Source organism: Xiphophorus maculatus, chromosome 20 (assembly GCF_002775205.1).
Source record: "Xiphophorus maculatus strain JP 163 A chromosome 20, X_maculatus-5.0-male, whole genome shotgun sequence".
Taxonomy (NCBI): domain Eukaryota; kingdom Metazoa; phylum Chordata; class Actinopteri; order Cyprinodontiformes; family Poeciliidae; genus Xiphophorus; species Xiphophorus maculatus.
This window is the reverse complement of record NC_036462.1, coordinates 16,451,178-16,478,163: the sequence shown is the minus strand read 5'-3', so window position 1 is coordinate 16,478,163 and position 26,986 is coordinate 16,451,178. Positions and strand designations below refer to the sequence as shown.

The 26,986-nt window shown below is 41.1% G+C and overlaps 2 protein-coding genes across 5 annotated transcripts in view; one reads left to right on the top strand and one right to left on the bottom strand.

Annotated features, from left to right (window-relative positions):
* The first annotated feature begins 367 nt into the window (after positions 1-367).
* Positions 368-9,598, top strand: rrp9 (ribosomal RNA processing 9, U3 small nucleolar RNA binding protein). 2 transcript variants are annotated; one of them, XM_023324452.1, is made up of 15 exons: positions 368-565; positions 659-753; positions 2,262-2,374; positions 2,463-2,530; positions 2,934-2,975; positions 3,059-3,185; positions 3,272-3,396; positions 3,517-3,609; positions 3,717-3,817; positions 3,902-4,036; positions 5,873-5,935; positions 6,058-6,215; positions 7,010-7,089; positions 7,353-7,426; positions 7,710-9,598. In XM_023324452.1, exons 1-15 carry the CDS (start codon positions 482-484, stop codon positions 7,810-7,812), a joined length of 1,461 nt encoding a protein of 486 aa, XP_023180220.1. In that variant the 5' UTR covers positions 368-481; the 3' UTR covers positions 7,813-9,598. The 2 variants fall into 2 exon arrangements, with proteins under 2 accessions (XP_023180220.1, XP_014331420.1); XM_014475934.2 differs by having other exon boundaries at positions 6,058-6,203; positions 7,710-9,597.
* A 950-nt stretch (positions 9,599-10,548) lies between these two features.
* Positions 10,549-26,986, bottom strand: part of LOC102217242 (metabotropic glutamate receptor 2-like) — a 36,064-nt gene continuing 19,626 nt past the window's right edge. For 2 of the 3 annotated variants that reach the window (XM_005796911.3, XM_023324921.1), the window contains 4 exons: positions 24,985-25,822; positions 21,978-23,041; positions 13,193-13,370; positions 10,549-11,115 (listed from right to left, as the gene is read on the bottom strand). In XM_005796911.3, coding sequence (XP_005796968.1) covers positions 11,042-11,115; positions 13,193-13,370; positions 21,978-23,041; positions 24,985-25,822 — 2,154 coding nt within the window. In that variant the 3' untranslated portion in view covers positions 10,549-11,041. Of the gene's footprint in view, positions 11,116-11,352; positions 11,394-13,192; positions 13,371-21,977; positions 23,042-24,984; positions 25,823-26,986 lie in introns of all 3 variants that reach the window. The other variant, XM_023324922.1, reaches the window with a different exon arrangement.

Below are 26,986 nucleotides of genomic sequence, written 5' to 3'. Positions count from 1 at the left end.
GTAGTACTACTCCAGTATTACAGTATAAAGGTCCTGATGTAGTTGCTTAATTTTTTTAACACGCGCGTAAAAGATTTTCACTCGCATATGCGTGAAATATTAAGTGTATGTTTATATTTAAAACTACGTGGAAATTATGTGCTTTGAAGTGATATGTTTTAAAATCCGTATTTTTTTACAAATACCTGTGGAACATTGCTGAGGAGAGGTAGTTCCCGAGGGAAGCATTTTTAATCTGTACAACTTCCTGTTCCACCCCCTTTCAAGGATTCGACCAATGAAAAATCACTATTCCGAGAAAAGGCGGAGCATTTTAAAACTGGCAAGGTTCCGAGCCAATCAGTATTTGTTCTCCTAGCCGGGCATGGACTACCACATTGGTTGCGATCTACACATGTGGCTTCAATGTTCCTGCTAAGAGTAACTTGAGCAGCGATAGAGCTAAAGTTTTTTTCTAGAACGTCTTTTGTCACATATCGCAATGTCGTCGTCTTTTTTCATTAAGACAAAAGGAAATCCTAAAACGACCAAGAAAGGCAAAGAAACAGCAGCGGTAAAGCGGAAGGTAAGTTGAGTAAACTGTTAGCAATCAAGCTAAGTCATGTTAGCAACTGTTCGTGTTTATGCGCTCAATAACTGATTCTGTCTTTTGCTGCAGGCTGATGGAGATTCAGGAGGACAGAGCAAAATACGAGCAAAGAAATCCAGCAGCAAATACAATGAAGAGATTTCCAGTGACTCTGAGGTGGAGAGGTAAGAGAGAGGATGCTACTTTTTAAATTGGACTCTTGATTCTGCTGGTGAAATTGACTTGGGCATTGTTGATTAAACACGTATTATGAATTTTCTTTAAATACTATATTCGTACCTGTTTGGAATTCAAGTTGGACTTTATAATAATATTTCCCTTTGTAGAGTTGAGGGAAAATAGACCATCTTTTAGAAATTGCAGCTGTTGCGTTTTGATTGAAATAGATTTTAACAGAAACAAATGGTGTGTTTACAACGTTTTCAAAAGAGTTGTATGTTATGACAAAATTTAAATACAAAAATTATGCGTGTATAGTAAAAATGAAGATAGCTATTTGAAATCTGAATCTCTGAGGTGATTATACTCACCTTGTTTTGTTACTTATTACAGTAACAATACGAGGTGTGATTAATAGACAGACTTTTAAACAGCGTTAATATTTTGCTGCTTTTAGTTCAAAAGAAAAAACCCTGGAAAAAGTCCAACAAAGTTAAAAAAAGAATAGAAAGTTTTTACTGAAAAAGTAAAATGTAAATTGTAGTTTGTCACAAAACATGTACCTGGGACAGGTCTTCTGAATCCATGCTACCTAAATTGCTTGGTGATGATTTATTGAAGTCCAAGCAGGTCTTGCATACAGTGATTATGATTAGGATACATTTGCATTATGTTTTGCAGGCTTAATTCACAACTGCAGAGATTCAAAGTAGAGGTGGCAGAAACTGTTTACATGACAACCACTATTTATGTACTCAATACATATGGTCTTTTTTGAAAAGAGTCATGAAAGGAAAGCCACGAGAATTCCTGTAAGGAACACAGATGATGATGCTGATTCCAAAAAAATTGAAATTCTTGACTCAAGTGCAGAACATTGTTTGTGGGAAAATAACACCATAAATCAACCTGAACACACAGGTGGCAATATGTTTTTCTTCAGCAGCAACAGGTGAGCCGATCTGAGTTGATGGAGAGAATGGACGGAGCTGAATACGGGACAAGTCTGGAAAAAAAATATTAGGGCCTGTAAAAGACTGAGATATGGAGCAAAGGTTCACCTTCCAGCAGGACAACCATTCGAAAAACCCAGCATAAAAACACCAGAGCTACAGTGACACGGCATAAACCACTACAACATTCATGTGTTAGAATCCCCTAGTCGAAGTCCAGACCTAAATGAATCAGTGGCATGAAAATCTCCATCTAATCAACAGGAAGAGGAATGGGAACAATGTTTGTCTCCAGATTTGAAAAACTCATAAAAATATTCCACAAAAGACTGAAATTACAGTGAAAGTTTGTTTTCTTTCCACTTCACAATTCTGCTCTAATTTGTATCGATCTAATACGCAACATTTCTAAAACTACACTGATTTTTGTGGTTGCAATATGAAAAAATGCAAGATACGCATAATCAAATTCTGATCTTCTAATAAGGGTAAAAAAAATGCCTAAGAACAAGGATTCACTGTGATTTAAGATGTGTGTTTATTTTGTTTTTTCTCTGTAGTCCTAACATGTCCAAGAAAAGGCAGGCCAAAGAGGAGATTGAGTTTGAGGAAACTCCACAGGAGAAGAAGCTCAGATTAGCTAAGCTTTACCTTGAACAACTTAAAGAAGAAGGTAGGCTTGTGTACATTATTGTATATTAGTAAACAGTAGCTTTGCTATGTTTAATATAAGATTTTAACATATTAAATGTTCTTCATAGAGGAAAAGAAAGTTGAAGATGAGTCATTTGAGGCAGATCTGATAGCTGGACGGCTTCAAGAAGAAGTGGTAAGAAGTGTCTTCTGGTTGTGCATATTATGAATTTCTGAAGACCCACAGAAAGATGAACAAACACATTTTAACCAAAAATGCACGTCTTGTCTGATTAGACTTCTAGTTTGTACACCAGCTTTATTGTTCTAATGTTTTATTTCCTATCTGCTGAGACTGTTTGCCATTTGGAGGTCAGGTTAACATACAGTAACATAGATACAGTCACTAGAAGTACTTTGCACTATTATAGAAAGTATATTTAACCCTCTGTTTAGTAGAGTAGTTGTATAAGCCAAAAATATGGACTTTTGACATGAAAACATGTACAAACTCTGTAAAGTCTCATAACAGCTGAGTAGTAGATATTTTCTTGCTGAACTCCTCTCTGTTTCACTTACCGTTTCTCATTTTATTTCAGCTTGAACAGAAAGGGAAGCTCCAGCGTCTTATAGCCAAAGATGTAAGTTTGGAAATGTTTTTCTACTCCATACCTTCACATATCTAAGGTCCTTAAATAATATATTTAATTTTCTTTTTGTTTAGCTGATGCCACCAGATGCTTCAGAGATCAGAGTGCTAAGAGGTCACAAACTACCGATTACGTGTCTGGTTATAACTCCTGATGACAGATGTATCTTCTCAGCTGCCAAAGACTGCTCCATAATCAAATGTTAGTATTTGGCTACGTATTTTAACTACACTGATGAAAACTGGGCTGTAAATCTGTTAAAAAACCTTGCTAAATGATATTTTCAGGGGATGTTGAAAATGGGAAGAAGCTCCATACAATACATGGTGGAAGGAAAGGTACAGAAGACCGCCATGTTGGACACACAACTCACATCCTGTGTATGGCTATATCATCAGATGGGAAATATCTGGTGAGAAAAAGTCTTTTGTTTTCTGTTGATTCCTGATTTTGTTATGGAAATGTCTATATCACACCTCTGTTGTAAAATTGCCACATTAAATGTAACAGTGACATCTTCAAACCTCTTCAGGCCACAGGAGACATGAACAATCTGATAATGATTTGGGAGGGAGAAACGTGTAAACATCTGTATAAATTTACAGGACACAAAGGCCCGGTGTCGGTACGTTCTCCTTTTACCTAAAGCTTTATAGAGCTTCTCCCTTATAAAATGTTTCACAGGTTTAATTTGTTGTTGCAGAGATGAATATCTTTCTGTTTGGTTCTCAGGGTCTTTCATTCAGGAAGGGAACTCATGATCTGTACAGCGCCTCTCACGACCGCTCAGTCAAGGTGTGGAATGTAGACGAGAACGCATACGTGGAAACTCTGTAAGTCGCTCGGCAGAAAAGTAATCCTTTATAGCACTTTTTTTGTGTCTCTTATGTTTTAGTCTGATAGCGTTGCGTTTGCAGGTTTGGCCATCAGGATGTGATCACCGGACTGGACAGTCTGAGCCGTGAGCGCTGCGTCACTGCAGGTGGGCGAGACGGCACCGTCAGAGTGTGGAAGATAGCAGAGGAGTCGCAGCTGGTGTTCCACGGACATGAGTGGGTTTCTGTAGGTCTCTGACCTAAACTTGTTTTTTGTCAATATGTAATGCACTAACCGGTTGAAATTCATTGCTTACTCTAGTGTAGTGTAAGTTTCACATATATTGCATGATCTTAAAACTATAGTTTTTTTTAGACAGTGCAAATAATAGGAAGCCTTTGCTGTCTCACCTCACCTTCACTTCAAATATAGTGTAGTCCAGTGAAGCACAGAGGAGGAAAACTAATGTTGCTGTAAATCACAGCAGAAATCCTTTGACAAACTAGTTTTTATTTGTAAAGCAAGAGAAGTACAGACTGTGGCCTCGGCTGCACTGCTTTACATATCGGTTTCCTCTGGAATTCTCCACCTAGAGAAACATGAAAAAATCCCATCAAACGTTGAAATAACTATTGTGAACCAGTAGGTGGCAATCACACCAAAAGTAACAATTAGAGACACACTGATCAGAAGTGTGTGGCCGATGTTATTAGAAATGTTTTTTAAGAAGATTGTGATTTGTCCTATAGGATTTAAGACCAATATTAAATAATTTATTTTTTAAGTATTTAATGAAATTAGAAGCCAACATCATGGTGCATCTGTGAGAGCAAACAAACTTAACATAATTCTGGAGTTCACTTTTAATTGGCTACATTTAAGCATCTTGTATAATTTAGGTTTGCCTTGCTCGGACAGCAGCCTGGTGAATTTTCTAGAGGATGTAGATCTTTACCTTCAGTCTTAGACTTTGAAATAGCTCCTGAGTTTTTAAAATCCAGCATGTTCAATAACAGACAGAGGTTGAAACCTCAAAAGGCTAAAACACAGCTCCACTCTTTTCAGCTTTCCTATGCTACTGCATACAGACGTGTGTGGGTAGCAGAGTTGTGACAGGAAAAGCGAGACAGAAAAACAATTTGTGAATTTATTGTGCAAAAACTCAGCAGAGTGTGACATCCTGTTCTCAGCCTGATAGCAGAAATTGCCCACAACGGAAGGAGAAAGTGAAATGTTTTTCAATTTGAAACAGTAACATTTAAATACTGATAAAACAGCTGCATCTGGAAAAACTGCTTCAAAGCTAAAATTACCTGAATCATATCTTAAATATGTATTTACCACATGCTGGTAAGTAACATGTAAAATATGAGTAAGATTCGACAAACCCACTTGGGTTCATATTTTATCATAAATTGAGGTAAATATAATTTTGGAAAGCATTTTTAAAAATCTCTTCTTTCACAAAAATGTATTTGAACTTCTGTGGCAATAAAAAGCAGACGGAAAAGGCACAGCTGTATTTTATTTATTAATATACATATATATTTTAAATAAGCTTGTGCCTTCTGTTTGTCAAATCAAGTTTATTTGTATACCACATTTCAGCAACAAGGAAATTCAAAGTGCTTTATACCATAAAAACCTCATTCAGTCATCAATTATGAAGCAAGCAATAAACATTTAATTGCTGTTGTACCAGAACGCACATCATCAGCAATTTAGAAATGTGCTCACATCACTTCAACTACAGCCTGGATGAAGGAGCTGCCAACACAGCAAAAACAAAATGTATCTGTTGCTTTAAGCAGAGTTAGGTCAAATAAAAGGATGCTGACAAAACAATTTAAAATAGATTGAAACATAAGATGATAAATGATTTTTACAGTTGGGTAACAGGTTCCCTCTAAGGTGTGACACTTTTACTGAATAATGCAATACACCAATACAAAACAAAATGGCTTTTTATACCCATGTAAATACATGTTGATAATTTTACTGTATTTATTTGTTTGTATCTATAAAGGGACACACTGTAATGATGTTATTGTCTCCCTCTGTTTGTCCTTTAGAGGTTCGATTGATTGTGTCCAGCTCATAAATGAGGAGCACATGATAACAGGAGCAGATGACGGGTAAGAGATTTTATTTTCACATTCATGGTCACTCATTTGTCCACTCACCCATTATGTTAGTAATCTACCAGGATCATTTATTTCTCTTTTATGCCTTCTTTTCATTTTCTCAACAACCTCAGCTCAGTGTCTCTTTGGAGTGTCAACAAGAAAAAGCCTCTCGGCACGGTGAAGCAGGCTCACGGCTGCCATGGCGATCCGGGGCTGGAGCAGCCTCATTGGGTGTCCGCAGTGGCAGCACTTCACAATTCGGATACAGTAGCCTCAGGTGCCTCTGGCTGTGAGAGTCCTCTTCACGAGCTTTTTAATAACTCAACAATATGCTGTCTGCTAGGCATTAGACCACATACATGTGGATATTTAATATTAATTTTACCAATACCCCAAATATAGGTAATTAAAGAGTGTTGCACACAAGAAGAGCATCATTAAGGAGATTTACCCATCTAGACCTCAAACATTTAACTTGTGTGCTTCAAAGTGTTGAAATGAGGGTGAGACCAAACTAAAACGTCTCTTGAGTCCTTCAAACAAAAAGGTTACAGCTGCTTCAGAGTAGTAAGACTTTTAAAGAAGTCTTGAGCTGCACAGAAAGCTGTCTGCTAATGAAAGACATTCAAAAAACTGTCAACATGCCCAGGTTGGAGCAAATTCACCTCAGTAGCAGACTACAAAATGTTAGAAGTCTTCAAAAACCCAACATTTTATCAAATACTTAACGCAGCTTTTCACTGCTGTTAACATGGAAGGGCATGTCTGTACAACGACATGTTTAACTTTAATGGGAGACGTGTGACGAGAAAACATTTGCCCTCAGAGAAAAACAAAAAAGCTGATTCAAGTTTGCCAGAGAGAACACAGAGATTTGTTTGTATTCACCTGAAGTTAAATCTCTTTCTTCTACTGGGATAAATAAAACATAGATATCCATATGTGATCATTTCTTAAGGAACTGATTATATTAGGGTGTTAAAATTTTATATGGAGTTAAGTAATGTGTTTGTTTCTGCTGTGGTTTCCTAGATTAAAACTGGATGTGTGTGCTTTATATGCTAACCATTGTTTCCTCTGCAGGCTCTCACAACTCCCAGGTGAATGTGTGGAAATGCGGCCAGAACTACCGTGGCCTGCAGCTTCTCTTCAGCGTGCCAGTGGTAAGATCGATTGACTTGCTCCTATTTTGAAGTTATTATTTTTAAAGTAGTTTTATCATAAATGTAAACATGGTATGCTAAGCTCAGCTACAACTGTGAATCACCAATCTTTTCCATGACTATGTACAGATTGAAACAGATTGAGACAAACATATGTTTGTCTGGGATCAATAAAATATTTTTCAATGTGAATTATAACTCACTTTTGGGTTCAATTAGTCTTGCTGAATGTGTTTTCTGTCCTCCTTTTTTCTATGTTTTAGTCTGGTTTCATCAACAGTCTGAAGTTTTCGAGCTCTGGGCAGTTCTTGGTGGCCGGAGTCGGACAGGAGCACAGGTACCAAACTAATGTTCATGTTGCCATGGAAAAATCTATGACTGCAACTCAGAAGCATACTTAGTCTGTGCATATTCTCTAGATGGCAGTGTTGGACCACTCTTGTAACAGAAATGCACCAAACTTATTTAAACAACAACAAAAAATATTTTATAGTAAAAAATAAGAGGAGAAAGATTTTAAACCTGATTAGTCTGATTCTGAAACACTCTGAATGTTTCAGCTCTTCAATAATTTTGTGAAATATCTTGTAACTTGTATGTGGACTTTTTTTTTTGTACAGATTGGGACGATGGTGGAGATTGAAAGAAGCCAAAAATGGGATTTATATCATTCCTCTAAAAAGAAAACCATCAAATCCAGAAGAAGCAAAACAGACAGAATAAAGACCTTTTTTGTAAATTAAATGTTTAAAACCTACAGTAAATTCCTGTTTTCTTTGCTTTTAAGCAGTTTGGAAAAACCTGAAGGGTATTTATTTAGCCACTAAGTTTTTCAGTAGCTGTTTTTATGGAAGTGCAGCTTCATGTTCTGTGAAAAAATCACAACCTTGTGGGTGAGTTCGACTGCGACGGGGTGGATGAAAGGTGTGAAGAGGCTGCGTTGTAGGAGCCTTTGCATTTCCATCCATGGTAGCTGCCTCTGTACAGATTATTCAGAGTACTAAACATTAACATGATCTCAACGTCCCAGATTCTTTGTTGATAGGGAGCAAACTGATTGCAATTTTATCAACTTCAGATTGATAGACAAAGAAGTTAAACATCTGACACCAATGTCAGATGTTTAACTGACATAAATGTCAGTTGATGTAGACATTTGTTTAGTAAAACAAAACAAATTTCTTAATTTGTATTTAGTAAAAATGTTTTCAGGTTCTTGCTGATTTGTTGCCTGGCAAGTATTCACTGAAGACTTGGAGCTGGCCTTTTAGGTGGTGTTCATGTAAATGTCAATCTCCATTGTGCAGAGGAGTTTCTGCTCTTAGACATGACACTGAGGTGTTGTTTGTGCCAGAAAGCCCCCTAAAGATGAGCTGCCTTTTGATTCTTGTATTTAAAAATTCCTGAATTTCTCCACTGAATGACAATAAAAGGTACCTCAAAGCTGTGGTGATGAACCAAGCAGGAAGCAAATGCCGTTTCCTCTTAATACATTTAAAGGTACTTAATGGTTTCAAAAAGTCTTTAATTAGCCTAACTACTGGGTGTGTTCAAAATATTAGCAAAGCTTCGCTGACTTAATTAAGAATCATTTTTAACTGAAGGAGGAAGTCAGCTGGTTGTACATGCAGGTTATAATGAATTCCTCATCAAAAATCTATTAAAGTGCAGATGTTCATCTCAAATGCTTCAAATTGGTAGATAATTTGTGAGATGTCATAACCAGAAGAACCTGGAAGAAAACTACATTTTAAAAAGATCAAAGAATATCCAAAATGTCAGATGCAGTCAGTGGTCAGCTCCAGAGTCATCTAAGAAAATCTACAGTTACCTTTGGCCCAAAGGTAACTAAGGTAGATGTAGTTTACGTTACCCAAAGCCTTTGGGCAATGCAACAACAGGAAGATGCTTATCTGAAACCAAAATATTGGCCAAGAGTGCCCACAAAGTCAGTGTTAGAAAAACATGAGGTTAGAATTTGCTAAGGAAAAACATTCACGATATTGAGGGTAAATGAAGATGAGATTTTTTTGAATCAGAATGCATCCACCACTGTGAAGCATGGTGGCATGGGCATTATGGAATGGGAGTGTTTCTCATATTATTTGATTTTATACCAGGAGACACTCACAAACTTGAAGAACTGTTGCTTCATGTTGAAAAAAAAAATGGCATTGAAACAAGGCAGTAATCCTAAAACACACCAAGTTTAACCTTATGGAGTGGCCAGCCTAGTCACCAGGCCTTCAGCCAAGTAATTTCTGAGACAAAGAAATGCAGAGGGAGCATGGATTGGAATATCTATGTGCCAGAAACATGTTAACTCTGTGAAAACATGCAGAGAAATTAAAAAAAGAAGTGGTATAACAGCTATTAATTTACAAATTCACAGAAACTATATCCTCAAGCCTTTGTTTATGCAGTAACGTTTTGAGGATGTGAGGAAAAATCCAGAACCTGATACTTTAGTCTTATAATTTATTTTTGTCTGTTTCTGAGTGGTAACACATTTGGTTTATGTTTTCATTTGGAACATAATATAAAATTATCTCAATGCATTTGTGTTCATTGAAATAAAAGCTTTTATGAAACTTAGCTTTTCTGTAATTATTTTTGAACAGCATTAATTATAAGGCCTAATGCAGGGCAGCAAAATATCAGGCATTCAGCCCTCTGTGTGACCTCGTAAAAGACTGGCGAAAATGACTTGGGGTACTTTAATTTAATAGCAAAGATTTCATATTACTTCACCTATTACTACCTGTTGGAGGTGAGTATATTAGCCTAAATCCTAAAATTTCTAAAGCTGTTGAAACCTGGCACCAGTAAATACAATAAGGCTTTGTACTATGTAATATAAGTTAGTACTTATATTACTAACTTGCATCTCTTATATGCAAGAGATGGACATCACATGTATGCAAAGCTACATTTAGCACAAGTACAGTATATAAGATCATTGAGTAAATATATTCTACTGTAATTTATGTTTGTCTTAAATTAAATTCTAACTATCCAAAAGTCTTAAATTTAACCCAATGTGACTTGCGTAAACACTGCAGATATCCTGAAAAATTTGTTAATAAGCCAGTTATTAATTAAGTTGGAAACACATTACAACCCATGAATAAGCAGTTCAATTTAAATTTACTTAGGGTATTGTAGCTGTGTTACTACTGCCTGTTGAATATAAATTGTTACAACTAGTTTGAAGCACTAAACGTTTTAGCTAAATACACAAAAGTCCAACTTTTTTATTAATATTGCAGGATTGATTACACCCATTTGTTTGTTCTTGTGAAAAAAGGTAAGAAAAACGTCCCAACAAAATGAGAAAAAACTAAGTTGGCTTCGAGTAAAATTGAGTTTTAATTTAAAAAACATCTTATTTACATTAATTACAAGAAAACACACACTTTTAATCTAGTCTACAATAACACATGTCCTTTATAGTGTCTATTTTTCATCAATCACTATGGTTAGTCACACATTTTTTTAACAGAAGGGCTAAATTCATTTCAAAGCATCTTTTTTTTTTGACAATGTCTAAAACATTTGGATATATTCACAACACTGTTAGGACTAGATAAGAACAGCATTTTGTATTACACTATTGCTTCACAACCACCCATTTAACAATAAGACTCTTTAAAGACAAGGCACGGTGCAGGTAATCACATCTATCCGTAAACCAAAGGAGATCACAGCGTTTAAAATCTATACAAAAAAAGGCTTTACAGTTGTTACATACGGCTCGGAAGCTTGAACATCTTTTAGCTTTCACAGTTAGAGTTGCTCTCGTTGCAGCCAGACGTTCTACCCTGACTGTTATCTCTCTGCAACATGTGAGATGTCAAGGGAAGGGAGAGGACTCCCGTCATATTTAGGGCCACGTTTCATGGAAGGATGGCTGATGCTGGGGACGGTTGCTTGTGCTTTCAGGGGAACTTTTTCACAAAGAGGACGTTGTAGAGTCCACCACCTCGCTGCCGTTACAGACTGCTGACACGTAGTTGGAAGATAATTCTGAGAGAATAGAAGTAGTGATGTTAGCCAGGCTGCATGTTTGGTTTCCCTCTCTATTTTACTGATGAGAAGCGAGACTTTGAACCAGAGAAAGAAGCTGTGAGTAACTGAACGAAAATGGGCATGAGGTATTATTTGAACGTTGTTAGGCTTTAGGATGATTTGTTTTTTTAATAGAGAAAATATTATGGCCAAAGTATAAATTATAAAGTACTGATAACGGGTTAATATATCCACCTTCATATAATGTAGCTAAAATCCAACTTGGCCAGGTAAACCTGTAAAACAATAAATCCATGTGAAAATGAAAAGCAAAGCTGCTCTGTTAACAAATACTTTCTAATGTGACCCCTTGGATTTGATAAGGTTTGGTATACATGAAAGCAAAACTATTTTACTAAAGACAAATAAATATTTTCAGTTCTGATAGTCTCACTTAAATTGGAGGAAAAAGGATGAGTAAAAGTAGAGCCTCATTAGAAAGCCCTCATTTCTCTTAAACCTTTTCACATTTTGTCATGTTAAAATTTTCAAACTACTGGGATTTTACATGACTGACCAACATAAAATGCATACTTTTGAATTTGGATGAAAATGATACACAATTTTCAACGTTTTCTTAAATGAAAACAAAAAAAATTATATGCATTTTTATTCAGGCACCCTGAGTCCACACTGTGTTACAAGTCTTTTGGGGTACGTTTTTAAGGTCTTACCAAACGTACCCCAGTCAAAGGTTAGGTACAAACTTTGACTGGACTATTTTAACAAAAATATAATTTGATACTTCTGACTGTATTTATAGGGCCCTTACAAGCTGGCAAACTGTAAAAAGGACTTCAGTTAGCCTTTGTTCAACTGCTTTCTTCTTCCCAATCTTGTGTGGATCTTTGCAGCTCCTCCAGAGTCGCCATGGGCATTTCCACTGATTCTCTGTTTAATACTATCCTTGCTTGGCCTGTCAGTTTAGTTTATTTACAGAATTCTACATTTATATTTGTAGTGAGATTAGTTTACAAACTACACACCATGCTATTTCTGTGAACAGTTGGTAACACTGGATTCAATTTAGGGGTGTTGGAATAAAATGGGCTAAATAGAAATGCACAGTGCACCTTCAGAAGTTTTTTTTTCTGTAAAATTATGGAAAACTCATTGTCTTTCCACTTCACTAATTAAAAAAAAAACACACTGAAATGTGTTGTTACAACACGGCAAAATGTGAAAAAAAATCAAAGGGTTTGCAATGCACTGCTGTTCAGCCTTTGGCAAATATTTACTATGTTTCCTTCCCAACCTAAACAGCACCGCCAGTCCAAACTTATAGTAAGAAATTTAATTTTCTTGAATTACAATCACATGTTTGTTTGTTTTTTACCACCTCAAATTACTTGTACTGTCCTGCACCATAATCTATCAGTTATTCTGATTATTCTGGTTGTAAAAGTAACTTTAATGACCATAAAGTTGCTTTTAACGCTACAGACCATAAACACAGAAAGCTTGCCCTGAGCTGGATGAACAGAGCACACATGCCACCCAGGAACCCGTAAAGCTGACTAATTAAAACACTATATCTCTCTTTTGTAATCTGCTGGGTAATTTCTCGGCTCGCTGACTGGCTGGGATCGCTGCCTTTTTTTCTTTTTTTTAATCTCTGCTTGTTGGCTGGAAAGCCATTATTGTTTGTCCACACATTTCACAAATGAGGTGCCACATAATGAGTTTTAAATGCTGATATTGGTGAAGTTTTTCCACTCTGAATGTTTTTGTGCTGAGATAAGCTTTTCTTTCACTGGATGCGACTTCCTTTCAGATATTAGGTATCATACTTTTTCTATTGTATACGCGTTCCAAATTAAAGTGTCCAAGCAGTTAACAATGAACACATCTGGATCCTCTAAATTCAGAATTTGAATGCATTCTTCACAAAGACTTCTCACATTGTTATTTTTGTTTTATTGTAGAAATCAGCATGCAGGAAATCCCCACAAATCAGAAGTCACTTTGCCATTGGACTGAAATTCATTTTTGCTCAATTGGCAATCAATCTTATTCAGTGTGTTTGTGCTTGTACCTCTTGGTAAGCGGGAGCTGACCGCTGTAGATACGCAGGTACTGCGGCGTTGGCCCCTGAGTGTGGCCACGTTTTTCTGAGGATGGAACAGGATGATGTGGACTTTAGGGAAAAACAGGCAGCCAAGAACCACTGAGCCGCTCAGGCTGACAGAGATACACATGGTGGTGGTCTGCACCTACACAGAAAGGGGAGGTTGTGTGAGAAACATCAACCTGCAATCTGTCTTCAAAAGCGCTGGTAAAGTTTGTTCAAAGGCAGCGCTTCTCACACACACACACGCCCACATGCCCACACACCCAGCACACAGGCCTTTGATCAAATCTGTTCACTTGTTACTTTTATTTTCTGCTCCGGTTGCTCACAAACTTTTAATCCAATCCCTAGATCTGCTTTTCACCCCTTTGATACCTTCCCCGAATGAATTCAAGCAATCTGTTCACTTCCAAGAATAATTTGTAAAACCAAACATGACCTGAGTGTCGAAAGGATATTCATTGAGAACATATGGATAAGCCAATTAGTTTATTACCAGAAGATGCCTCTGCAACAACCATTTGGGATGATTGTTAAGAAAACAACTTCTGGTTTTCAGTTAAAACTCAAATACTTAAACTAAAACTTGACTTATTTTACCAGTCAAATGAAAATCTACTATGCCCTATATGTCAACTAGTTAATGCTCCTCAATTATGCATTACATTTCCATTTCCAATTATGAATGAGTATGAGGTCTTCAGCTATGTATGTTAGCAATTCTAATCATGGATTTGTATGCACATGAATATGAGGGCAAGAAGAAGAATACGAGCTAAGCACAGCTGGCTTTCCCAGACAGTCTGTTGCTTTGTTAGTCATATTTCAGCTGCTAATGTGAGCTGACTGCTGGGGTCATCTTCCTGAGCTCCATCTCTTCCCACCCCACTGGCTACCCCTGCAGTCCAGGAACTTCTATTTGCAGAACCACAGCGTGAAGTGAAAATCCTCCCCAAACACACAGACACAACAAAGGCACTGCTGAAGTTTGGAAAAACGTCACAGATTTTTACTTCCAAAGTCAATTAACAGGAGTGCTGTAAGGGCACTGGGTGGGGACCCGGAAATTCAACCACACACAAGAGTTGCAAAGGAAAAAGGTTTAATTAAATTTTCAGCTATTGGTGCGGCTCAGGATGTGGTCATCCAACACAGCACTGAGAAGAGAGGAGAGAAGGCTGGTGATGCACTGATAGGGGAGGGGTAACTTTGAAATGTTCGGCTTAACTGACCTGTAGTGCAATGGACGGGTGGAGCAGAGAATCCAGGAAGAGACTAAGACGGTTATCCAGGCAGAGGTCATACACAGGAGATCGGAGGGAGCAAACTTAGCTTGAGGGGCAGGCAATAGTCGATGGTCGTAGGGCGAAGCTTGGGTCAGGGTCCAGAAATCCAGAACAGTAGATATCCGAGGAGGGCTTGGCAGGAGGGGTCAATCCGTGGGCAGAAAAGGGTCGAAGAAACGCTGAAGGCTTACAAGGAAACGCTGGATCACTACTGGCTCGTGGCTGTCGATAATCTGGCAGGGAGGCAGAGGCTGAGAGGAGTTTAAGTAGGGCAGGGACCAGGTGGAACAGGCAAGCAATCAGCAGGCGCGGCAGGTGAACTGAATGAGTGTTAACGCACAGCATGGACAGGACAGAACATGGATCATGACAGTACCCCCTCCTCAAGGTCCGGCTCCAGAAGGACCACCAGGCTGGTCAGGATTGGACCGATGAAAGTCCCTGATCAAGCTCTTGTCCAAAACATGGCGGGCCGGCTCCCAGGAGCGCTCCTCCGGCCCGTAGCCCTCCCAGTCCACCAGGTAATGTACGGACCGACCCCAACGTCTGGACCGAAGGAGACGGCGCACAGTGAAAGCGGGGCCACCATCAACGAACCGGGCGGGAGGAGGGGGCCTGGAGGAGGGCACCAACTGTGAAGTGAAAACAGGTTTGACACGGGACACATGAAAGGTAGGACAAACCCTGAGAGTCCTGGGAAGGCGAAGCCGAACAGCCACAGGGTTTACCACTTTGGAGATTGGGAAGGGTCCTATGAAACGAGGAGCCAGTTTGCGGTTTTCAACCCGCAAGGGCAGGTCCTTGGTGGATAGCCAAACTTCTTGTCCCTCGAGGTAGGCGGGTGCTGGGACCCTGCGACGATTGGCAAACCTGGAACATAAAGTAGAGGTCTGCAGAAGGGCCCTACGGGCCTGACGCCATACCCGTTGGCACTGCAACGCAGAGGCATGCGCAGAAGGAACCCTAATGGGCCGTTCTTGAAGGGACAACACAGGCGGCTGGTAACCGTAGACAATGTAAAATGGAGACAGACCTGTAGAATTGGATGGAAGAGAGTTGAGTGCGTACTCCACCCACGGTAGGTTTTGTGACCAAGAGGAGGGATCCCGTTCACAAAGCATACGAAGCCTGATCTCCACTTCCTGGTTGATCCTCTCCGTTTGGCCGTCCGTTTGAGGGTGGAATCCCGATGAGAGACTCACTGAGATACCCAGAAGACCACAGAATTCCTTCCAGAACCTAGAGACAAACTGGGGTCCCCTGTCAGAAACAATGTCGGTCGGCAGGCCATGCAGGCGGAACACCTCCCGAGCCAGAATTCCTCCCAGCTCCTTGGATGATGGCAGTTTGCGAAGTGGTATCAGGTGGGACATTTTAGAAAATCGATCTACGACTGTGAGAAGGACAGAATGGTTATTGGATGAGGGCAATCCGGTCACAAAATCCATGGATATGTGGGACCATGGGCGGTGTGGAACAGGGAGGGGTCGTAGAAGTCCAGAGGGTGGCCGACGGGAGGGCTTAGCCTGACAACACACTCTGCAAGCCTTGATGTACTCAGTAACATCTCGAAGCATGGTTCCCCACCAGAAACAACCTCTGATCACTGATAGGGTCTTAGTGACTCCCGGATGACAGAAAAGTTTAGACTCATGGCAAAATGACAGTACCTCAGGAACCAGATGCTCAGGGACAAACAGTCGATCTTTAGGACAGTTCTCAGGGATGGGGCTTTGTTGATGGGCTCTTCTTATTCGCTGCTCCAGGTCTAGCTTGAAAACTGCTAGCCGCACAGATGTGGGGAGCACATAATCCTCCTGCGTAGCCCCTTGCCCCTCCTTCATAGTCTCATGCAGCCTGGAGAGTGCATCAGGCTTAGCGTTCTTACTCCCAGGTCTGTAAGACAGAGAAAAATTAAAACGACTGAAGTACAAGGCCCACCTGGCTTGCCTGGGGTTGAGTCTCCTAGCTGACTTGAGGTACTGCAGATTCTTATGATCAGTCCAAACCACGAAGGGTTCCTTAGCTCCCTCAAGCCAGTGCCTCCACTCCTCAAGTGCCAACTTGACTGCCAGCAATTCACGGTCACCAACAGCATAGTTGGTCTCAGAAGAAGACAGTTTTCTGGAAAAGAAGGCACATGGGTGAGTCTTGCCATCAGTGCACCTTTGACTGAGTACGGCTCCCACCCCTGAGTCAGACGCATCCACTTCAACAATGAATTGGCGAGAAGGGTCTGGAGAACGGAGGACAGGAGCAGAGGTGAAAGCCTTCCTAAGGAGATCGAAGGACAGAGCAGCAGTCTTACCCCAAACAAACTTGGTCTTGGACGAGGTAAGAGCGTGAAGTGGAGAGGCCACAGAACTGAAATTACGGATGAACCGACGATAAAAGTTAGCAAACCCCAGAAATCTTTGGAGTTGTTTACGGTTCTGTGGGTGGGGCCAATTCTTGATGGTGTCCGTCTTACTGGGATCCATGGAGATCCTGTTAGGGGAAATGATGAAGCCCAGGAATGACGTGGATGATCTGTGAAACTCACACTTTTCTGCCTTGATAAACAGGTTATTCTGCAGCAAGCGGAGAATGACAGACCGGACATGAGCTTGGTGGGCCGTGAGATCCTTGGAAAAAATCAAAATGTCATCCAGATAAACATAAACAAAATGACCGACCATGTCCCTGAGGACATCATTGACAAGAGCCTGGAACACTGCAGGAGCATTGGACAGGCCAAAGGGCATGACTAGGTATTCATAGTGACCTGTTGGGGTGTTAAAGGCCGTCTTCCACTCATCCCCCTCCTTGATACGGACTAGGTGGTAGGCATTTCTAAGGTCAAGCTTGGTAAAAACTGTGGCACCCTGTATAAGGTCGAAGGCAGTATTCATTAGGGGTAATGGGTAACGATTCTTGACAGTGATGTCATTCAATCCTCTGTAGTCGATACAGGGTCTTAAGGTGCCATCTTTCTTGCCCACAAAGAAGAAGCCTGCACCAGCTGGGGAGGAAGAAGGGCGGATAATGCCTGCCTTGAGTGCGTCACCGATATAATCCCTCATGGCTTTATCCTCAGGGCCAGAGAGAGGGTATAGACGGCCTCTGGGGGGGAAGGTGTCAGGAAGCAAATCGATAGCACAATCATAGGGCCGATGGGGTGGAAGGGAAGTGGCTCGATGCTTGTTAAAAGCCTCCCTTAGGTCATGGTAAACAGCAGGTACTTTGGCTAAGCTGGGGAAGGACTCCTGTCCACTGATAGGGACAGAGCAGGGGGCAGAAGCAGCTAAGAGACAGGTGGAATGGCAAGATGGTGACCAGCCCAACACCTCGCCCTTAATCCAGTCAATGTGAGGGTTGTGTTTTCTCAACCAAGTGGCTCCCAAAATGACAGGGAGGTCAGGGGAATCAATTATCAGGAAGGAAATGAGTTCATGGTGATTACCAGAAATACTGAACTTAATGGGACCCGTTTCATGGGAGACCTGATGAAGTATGTGGCCGTCAATAGCCAAAACTTCCAGACATTTAGAGGTAGGAAGGAGATTGATGCTAAGAGATTCAGCAAGACCACGGTCCATGAACTCAGTGTCCGCTCCAGAATCCAAAAAGACAGAAAGACTCTTGGAACTGCCACCAGCCTGGAGCGTGGCCAAAACAGAGAAAGAAGAGGATTTCAATCGCTTCTGGCTCAGCAGAAACCTCTTACCTCCTACTGAGCCTGGTCTTTTGCTGGACACAGACGAAGTAGGTGACCCTCTCCCCCACAATAGAAACAAAGGCCTCTCTTAAGTCTCCGCTCCCTTTCTTGTGGGGACAAGCGCGATCGGCCAATCTGCATCGGCTCCTCTGCCAGAGGGGTAGGTGATGAACTCAAAGGCGGGGCCGTGACAGATGGCTGTGGCCTGGGAACATGTTCAACCTGGTAAGAACGGCTGGAAGTACTCCTCTCCAACCTTCTCTCATGGAGCCTCATGTCAATCCTTGCGGCAAGAGTCTCCAGTTCTTGTAGATCCCTGGGGGCATCTCGAGTAGACAGTTCATCCTTTACCTCCTCACCGAGCCCCTGGTAGAACGCATCGCACAGTGCCTCATCGTTCCAGACACTTCCTGAAGACAGAGCATGAAAGTCAATTATGTACTCGGTGACTCGCCTCCTGCCTTGTTTGAGTTTGAACAAACCACGTGCAGCCTCCCTCTCCGGCAGAACTGGATCGAAGACCCTGATTAGTTCCCTGGAAAAGTCCTTGAAACCAAAACACATGGGAGAGTTCTTTTGCCACTCAGCAGTACCCCATAACTTGGCCTTCCCCGAGAGAAGGGACATAGCATAGGCCACCTTAGCACGTTCAGAGGGGAAAGATGATGGTTGAAGTTCAAAGACAATTTCACATTGAGTAATAAAGGGACGACACTGACTCTGCTCACCCTTGAACACCTCTGGTGGAGACAGGCGGGGCTCATGAATGGGTGAGACCTGGTAACCAGACATAGAGGCCTTGGGGCTAGGAGAAGAGGTATGTCTTGGGGAAGAGGGGGAGGACATCTTATCAAGCATGCTCATCATTTCTTGCATGTTAGTTTCCAGGCGGCTAATGGCGCCTTCAACACTAGAACGCCACTCCTGTGTGGGTGACGGGTCCATAGTGGCCAGATTATTCTGTAAGGGCACTGGGTGGGGACCCGGAAATTCAACCACACACAAGAGTTGCAAAGGAAAAAGGTTTAATTAAATTTTCAGCTATTGGTGCGGCTCAGGATGTGGTCATCCAACACAGCACTGAGAAGAGAGGAGAGAAGGCTGGTGATGCACTGATAGGGGAGGGGTAACTTTGAAATGTTCGGCTTAACTGACCTGTAGTGCAATGGACGGGTGGAGCAGAGAATCCAGGAAGAGACTAAGACGGTTATCCAGGCAGAGGTCATACACAGGAGATCGGAGGGAGCAAACTTAGCTTGAGGGGCAGGCAATAGTCGATGGTCGTAGGGCGAAGCTTGGGTCAGGGTCCAGAAATCCAGAACAGTAGATATCCGAGGAGGGCTTGGCAGGAGGGGTCAATCCGTGGGCAGAAAAGGGTCGAAGAAACGCTGAAGGCTTACAAGGAAACGCTGGATCACTACTGGCTCGTGGCTGTCGATAATCTGGCAGGGAGGCAGAGGCTGAGAGGAGTTTAAGTAGGGCAGGGACCAGGTGGAACAGGCAAGCAATCAGCAGGCGCGGCAGGTGAACTGAATGAGTGTTAACGCACAGCATGGACAGGACAGAACATGGATCATGACAGAGTGCCACTGGGATGGTCAGCCAAACAAACCGCTTTGTCTGCAGCTCTTAATTTCTTTGTGTTGTGAAAGTTTTGTTTTTAAAAGTTAACTCATATTGCGATAGCTGAATGTGTGAAACCTGTTTGGTAATTCCCATTTCAATAAATTTCTGATGGATTTCTTTAACAGTGGCAATCTGTGCGCCACTCCTCCATTTGACCTCTTCACAACTTTATCCCTGGCTTGTCTGCTGGTCTCCATTATTCTGTTTATTCACTAATATTCTCTAGCAAATCTTCAAGTCCTTCACAGAATAGCCGAATTTATGCAGAGGTCAAATTACACAGGTAGGACTCCAGTTAGTAATCAGGTTCATTCTGAATGCAATAGGCAGCTATAGAATTTATTTAGTGGTATAAAAGTTCTAGTGCATACTTGAGAACATATATTTGTAAGAAACTCTAAAAACCAAGTTTCCTCATAATTCTACTTCATTATTACATATTGCTTTGTTTTGGTTTAATCACAAAGAAATCTACATTAAATACACTGAAGTTTATGGAGACAAGATATGTAGAAATTCAAGCAGTAAATCACTTCTATGAGGTATATGCATTTGATTTTGAAAGCAGCTTATTTATAGCTTTACATGTTGTTTAATTTTTGAAAATAATGTTTACTTATTTGCAAAACTAATCCCTGAGACAATTTAACAAAAAATCTGTGAATATTTAATTACTTGGTTTGCACACTGCAGGAGCTTATTACGTCTGCAGCGATTATTGTGAATCATAAAAGAAATGTACAGAAAAAAATTGTATTTGAATAATTCACACCTCCAGGTTGCTTTCATAAGAAGATGTGAATCTTGTCTGGTAAATTTAAGTTCATTGTCATTCAGGGAGCAACAAGGCCTAAACATTTCCAAGCTACATAAATCCAAACTGAAACTAGTTAATTAGGACCATTATTGTTGTTATAAAAGAGTCTTAAGTTCTTTGCTGCAGTTTCATACGTCCCCTTTAGTTCATTAATATTTTGCTGAAGCTGCATCTTGGAAAATGTTCAGACAGCATCAGCACAGGTGCCTATTAGTTTTCATGTTAGTTGATGATTTTATTATTACTGACATGAAAAGGCTGAGGCTCCCCATAACGACAGACGGCTTGTGTGATCTCAAAGCCACCCCCAACGTTCCCTCCCATCCTGTTTGCACAACAAAGGCCTGGATACACACCTTGACCAAAACACTGCAGCAGCAGCCATGGGTCAATAAGGCTACAGCACTCTGCTGATGAGCTGTCATTTTTACACCCTAATGTACGCTGTTTTTATTATGACTTACTTTAAGGTGCCTAGTTTGTGTGCTGCTGCAAAGTATCATGAAGATTCAGAATGAATATTTAAATAATTTGTGTATTGCCGTTTTGCATGATGTAGTCAAAAGTTAACCCATCACTGGATTTGGAGCACTGTAATGGCACATTATGTAATAACGTTGCAATATTTATGATAATGTAATCAAAACAATCACAAACCAACCATTGTGTTCTTCCTAATCAATACTTATAATAACGATCATTTTGTACATCCTACACACATTTAAATATTTAAAACGTTGATGCTGAACTTTTTTTCATTTAGTCGTCTTTCCAGACTCATAGCCAGAACCCTCAAGTGACCAATGGAGACAGACACCAGCTCCTTGCAACAATGAATGAATGAATATAATCAGCAGGGATGACCTCCAATAAAACCCAAAATGAACATCAAAAGTTCCTTTTCTATACCATTGGTGCCAATAAATGTACAGAGTCTTGTATGTCATCTTTCCAGCAACTATTACAAACTAACAGTTACAATAAGTTTATGCTTACAACTAAAGAATGCTGGAGTTAAGTTAATCAGGTTAGAAATCATTGTTTTATTGACTTGCTGATATATTTATGGCACATCTGTCTACAAGCTCTTTGTTCTTCTCTTGAAGGATCATTAAGTAGACATGAAAAGAAAACCTCTCAGGAGTCTTGTGTGCTGTAGATCAAATCCAATGTGCACACGAATCTTCTACTGATTCAAAGATTAACACATAAAGATCAGGCACATATTTTTTTGGGATCCTTTCACCGCAGCTTACTGCAGTGAAACAAAGATTTTAAATACTTTATTCATGCATATAAAAAAATAATTGCAGGCATAATTACCCTGTAGTCACTGGCAGTGACAAAGAATATGGGTTGGAAAGCCAGCCAGATGATGCAGGTGGTGTACATTGTAAACCCGATGAACTTGGCCTCGTTGAAGTTTTCTGGACACTTCCTCGTCTTGAAGGCGTAGACGGTGCAGAGGACGATGAGAATGCAGTTGTAGGAGAGTGACACAAGCATGCTGCTGTCCTTGCAGTTACACTTGAGGGTGACCACGTTTCGTCTGTCTGGGCTAATTTCCTTCCGGATTCCGGGAAATTCAACCAGGAGCCAAGTAAGGGCCACCAGCAGCTGGCAGGAGATTAGAACACAGCATATTGCCACTTGAGAACCCGGGCTGATGAAGCGCAGACGTTGGGCTCCATCTCTCACATTGTTGAAGATCCTAGCAATGCGGTTGGTCTTTGTTAGCAAAGCAGAGTAGCATACAGCAAATGAGGTTCCCAGGGTAAGTCTTCGCAACGTGCAGACAGTAGTGGAAGGTTTTGCAATATAGATGAAGGTCATGCTGTAGCACATGAGAACTCCCATCAAAAGAATGTAGGACAGCTCACGTCCACTTGCTTTGACTACAGGGGTTTCATTGTTCTTAACAAAAATGCCCACAACTGCCAGAGTACACAGTATGCCAAGACAGGAGATTGTAACAGGCACGATAGCCCAAGCATCTTCCCAGCGGATGTACTCTTCAGGCAGATCATAACACCTGGTCAAATTAGCCAACGGCCATTGACCAAAGCCGCAGTCAGCACAGGTGTACTCATCCTGCAGGTACTGGTAGGACTGGCATGGAATACATATCCAGCAGCACATTTCTCCAGGCTGCATGCTCTTCACCTCATTCCTTTTGCATGGGTCACTGCACTGGGAAGTGGGATGAGCCATGCCAAACCAAGGTACTGCGCTGGTGTTCAGGATCAATATGTGGTCCCAGTAGCCAACTTTTTTATATATAAACTTGCCCTTTTCTTTGTGGTAGTTAAAGATGTTGTAGCGACTGATGCTGTCGCCTACAGAATCAAAGCGCACGATGCTCTCTGTGTCCGTGGGTCTGAAAGGAGCTGGTGGAAAGCAGAAAGACAGCAATGCATAGTTATTTATAGTAATGCTAAATATAGCATTTCTGTGTACAGCTGACTTTGCAACTAGATATTATTCTTTTTTTAAATACTACAGCTGTTTTGGAAAATTAATCTGTTTAAATGGTCACAATCAATAATGCAGATCTGGTCTAGATCATTTTCTTCCTTCTTACTATGACTTGACCATTTGTTATGACTCCACTTCTGACACCTCCTCTTTCTTCTTTCTTTAAAGCCTTTTTACTTTCAAAATCTGGTCACATAGAATGTCACACTCATTGGGAATGCTCATTTGTAAAAACAAAGTAATCCAGCAGAGGCTGCATGTCTTATTGCTTTTGCCGCCACAGTAAACGCAAAAAGGAAAGTTTTCTCATCAGGCTTCAGCATTAAGAGTTTTGTCATACTCAGCAGGATATAACTTATCCACCTTACTCCTAAATCAAATTTTGCTTTGAATTTCAGAATTTTGTTGAAGACTTCCGAGTAGACATTCATCCATCTTCTTTCGCTTATCTGGAGTCAGGTTGTGGGGGTAGAAGCCTAAGTAAGGATGCCTAAACTTCCCTCTCCCCAACCACTTGTTCCAGTTCCTCCTGGGGAATCCCAAGGTGTTCCCAAGCCAGCCAAGAAGCAGCGTGTCCTGGGTCTTCCCCGGGGCCTCCTCCCTGTGGGACGTGTCCGAAAAACCTCACCCCTGAATAGAACTTGCCAGGGAGGCTTAAGAGTGTGGCCCCCTATAATTGGAGCACACCCTCGGATCCCCCTCTTTGAACAGGGGGACCACCACACCAGTCTGCCAATCCAGGGGAACTGCCCCCAAGGTCCATGCAATATTGCAGAGTCGCGTCAGCCAACACAACCCTACAACATCCATAGCCTTAAGGAACTCCGGGCGAATCTCATCCACCCCCGGGGCCCTGCCACCGAGGAGCTTTTTAACCACCTCAACGATCTCATCCCCAGAGATTGGAGAGCACGACCCAGAGTCCCCAGGCTTAGTTTCCTCAATGGAAGGCATGTTGGTGGGACTGAGGAGGTCTTTGAAGTATTCTGCCCACAGGCCCATAACGTCCCAAGTCGAGGTCAGTAGCACACCATCCCCACTATAAACAGTGTTGGTGCTGTACTGCTTCCCCCTCCTGAGACGCCGGATGGTGGACCAGAATCGCCCTGAAACCGTGCGGAAGTCTTTCTACATGGCCTCTCCAAACTCCTCCCACACTCAAGTTTTTGTCTCAGCAACCACCGGATGCCGCTTCGCCCGTCGGTACCCATCAGCTGCTTCCGGAGTCCCACAGGCCAAAAAGGCCCGATAGGACTCCTTCTTCTGCCTGACAGCATCCCTCACCGAAGGTGTCCACCAACGGATTTGAGGGTTGCCGCCGTGACAGGCACCAACAACCTTGCGGCCACAGCTCCGAGCTGTGAAAAGACTTTGGGCCTTAAAATCAGGTGGATGAACTGACTCATATGCACATTGCTTTGTCTATCTAAAAATGAATCGGACAGACCACAAAACAGTATGCACATTGCTTTGTCTATCTAAAAATGAATCGGACAGACCACAAAACAGTGATTCACAATCCTAACTTACATAAATAATTGCATAAAGGTAATTTTGACAGTTGGAGAGAACCAAAGCTTTTTGTGGCAATCGGCAAGCTTCTGCCATAATTCTGTCTGGATATTATCCGAACTGACAAAACCCATTTCAACTGGTTGCTATCCCGGCACTGAGCCAACTTTTAAGCATGCAATAACAACAAAAGATTTTACTTTCTGAATTAAGCTTTAAAAAATATATGATATATATGCTTTTCAATTAAATAATATTTTATTACTTACAGTTCAACTCTTGCATGTTACCACGTTAGACTAAAATATTTTGTATCTGTGATTGCTGTCGATAGTTTGCTCACCTTCAAACCTGGTCTTCAGGATGAACTCTTTGTAGAGCCTTTTTCCATTACTTGGTTTCATGGCATCACAGACCTTAGATGTGTTGGAGCATACTGCTTGCCTCATGTTATGCAGAGCGTAGGCCATGGCATACACAGCGTTCACCACAAACATGATCTTGGACTCCTGGTCAAAGGTTCCGTCTCGTAAACTGCGTTCACTACAGCTGAGCTCATGAAGGCTGCAGGCGAAGTGGTGCTCCCAGAACTCCTTAAACCATGGGTTCCTCGTGTTGGTGTATGGGTTCAGCTTTGTGAAATAGTCTTGAAACTCTCTGATTGCATAGGAGGCCAGTTCAATGGTGAAAGCCCCATCTGCTGCAGTCTCACTGCCCCTCACTACACTCTCTTGTGCTCCCCATCCATCACTGGCCACCCAGATAAATGAGGTGTTCATTCGAGCAGCAGCTGACAGCAGTTCGCGGGCGTCCTCGCTGCGGGTGAACAGGATCACCACCTTAGCATTGGACTTCTGCTTCAGAGAGCGGATCACGTTCTCATAGCCCTGCTGGTTCATGGAGCGGCTCACTTTGGCTGAAGTGGCGATACAGATTTGGTTCTCGCGGGCCTCCAGTTGGAAGGCATCGATGCCAGTCTCGCCATAGTCACCCTCTGATGCTACTGTCGACACATAGGTCCAGTTGAAGTACTGCAGGATATCAGCCATGGCCTTGGCCTGATAGAAGTCTGGGGGCACAGTGCGGGCGAAGTAGTCATAGCGAGACTTGTCACTGAGCTTTGCACTGGTGGAGGCGTAGCTGATCTGAGGAATTTGGAACAGGCGTAGGAGGTTGGCCACCTGAAAAAGTGGAACATAATTTTTTATGGCTTTCTTTGCAACTTTTAAAACATTTATTATATAATCCTTTATAGAGGAAAAATCTCTTGAGACTCATTGTGTGATTTACAAGACAGACTTGTTACATACATCACAAAAAATCTAAAAACAATAGTGCAAACTACTGAACATGTCTGTATTGACATACATTGCCTTGAAAAATCAGGTTCCCTGTCCTGTTTTTTTGTTTTACATGCCATTTTGACAGTAGGCCAAAATGATTATGTTTTAGGTCATTACAATAGAAGTCAAATAAAATACATCAACATTTGTGTTTGAAATGTGACCAAAAATCTCAGACCATATAAATGCTTTGCCAAGTAACTGTATCTCAGGGATCCTTTTTTGGTAAGCCTACTTTTTACCTTGCAAAAGCATTAAACAGTACCTACAACAAGGTTTTGATGTAGGCAAAAATAAAGTGAGAAGGTTGACTAATGCTCGGCTTCAAACATTTTACTTAATATTTCTAGTGGCAATAAGTTGGTACATTGGATATAAAAGAGCGCTTCTATTTTATATGAATATTTATGTATCATTTCTTAAACCTTTATTTACTAAGTTTAGTAGACAAATATAGTTGCTAGACAAAGTAAAAAATAGACAATATTAAAACTCAATAATTTAAAACAGGTTTTTCTTATTTAGTACAACAAATTATAGTATCTGCTAACATTGCATACATATAGCACTCTCTATTACTCTTATTACTGTTTCTTTTATTATCAAATTTAGGACAAGTACTTTTTGAAAATCCCTGCAGCTCATTGTGTTGCTGTTGCCATATCTGCAGCCTCCTTAACCTTTCATGAAATTTGTAGAAACACACAATTTATGTCATGTCACGTTTGTGCCATATTTTGTCCAATCATCCGTCTTTATTATGCCAACGTATGTAAATAATGCTGTTGAGCTTTCTTTGTAGCCTTTTCCTCACTGATCACTTTTTGCTATGCCATTCATTTGATTCTTCATAAGCTCTGTAGAAACTACAGCTTTAGCTAGATGATGCAAATGAGATCATGTCTGTTTTTTATTTCAGATGGATTCATTACAACTGGTACTAAGTGTTCAGTCAAGAAGACTCAATTCTAAATTTTAATCGAAAAGTGTTCATTTATCAGT

What these genes read in the sequence shown, in the direction of transcription:
- rrp9 (XM_023324452.1), top strand. Translation starts at nt 482, where the DNA reads ATGTCGTCGTCTTTTTTCATTAAGACAAAAGGAAATCCTAAAACGACC. An exon ending in GACGGCTTCAAGAAGAAGTG is followed by an intron (nt 2,531 to 2,933) that starts GTAAGAAGTGTC and finishes ATTTTATTTCAG; the next exon opens with CTTGAACAGAAAGGGAAGCT. An exon ending in ATAACAGGAGCAGATGACGG is followed by an intron (nt 5,936 to 6,057) that starts GTAAGAGATTTT and finishes CAACAACCTCAG; the next exon opens with CTCAGTGTCTCTTTGGAGTG.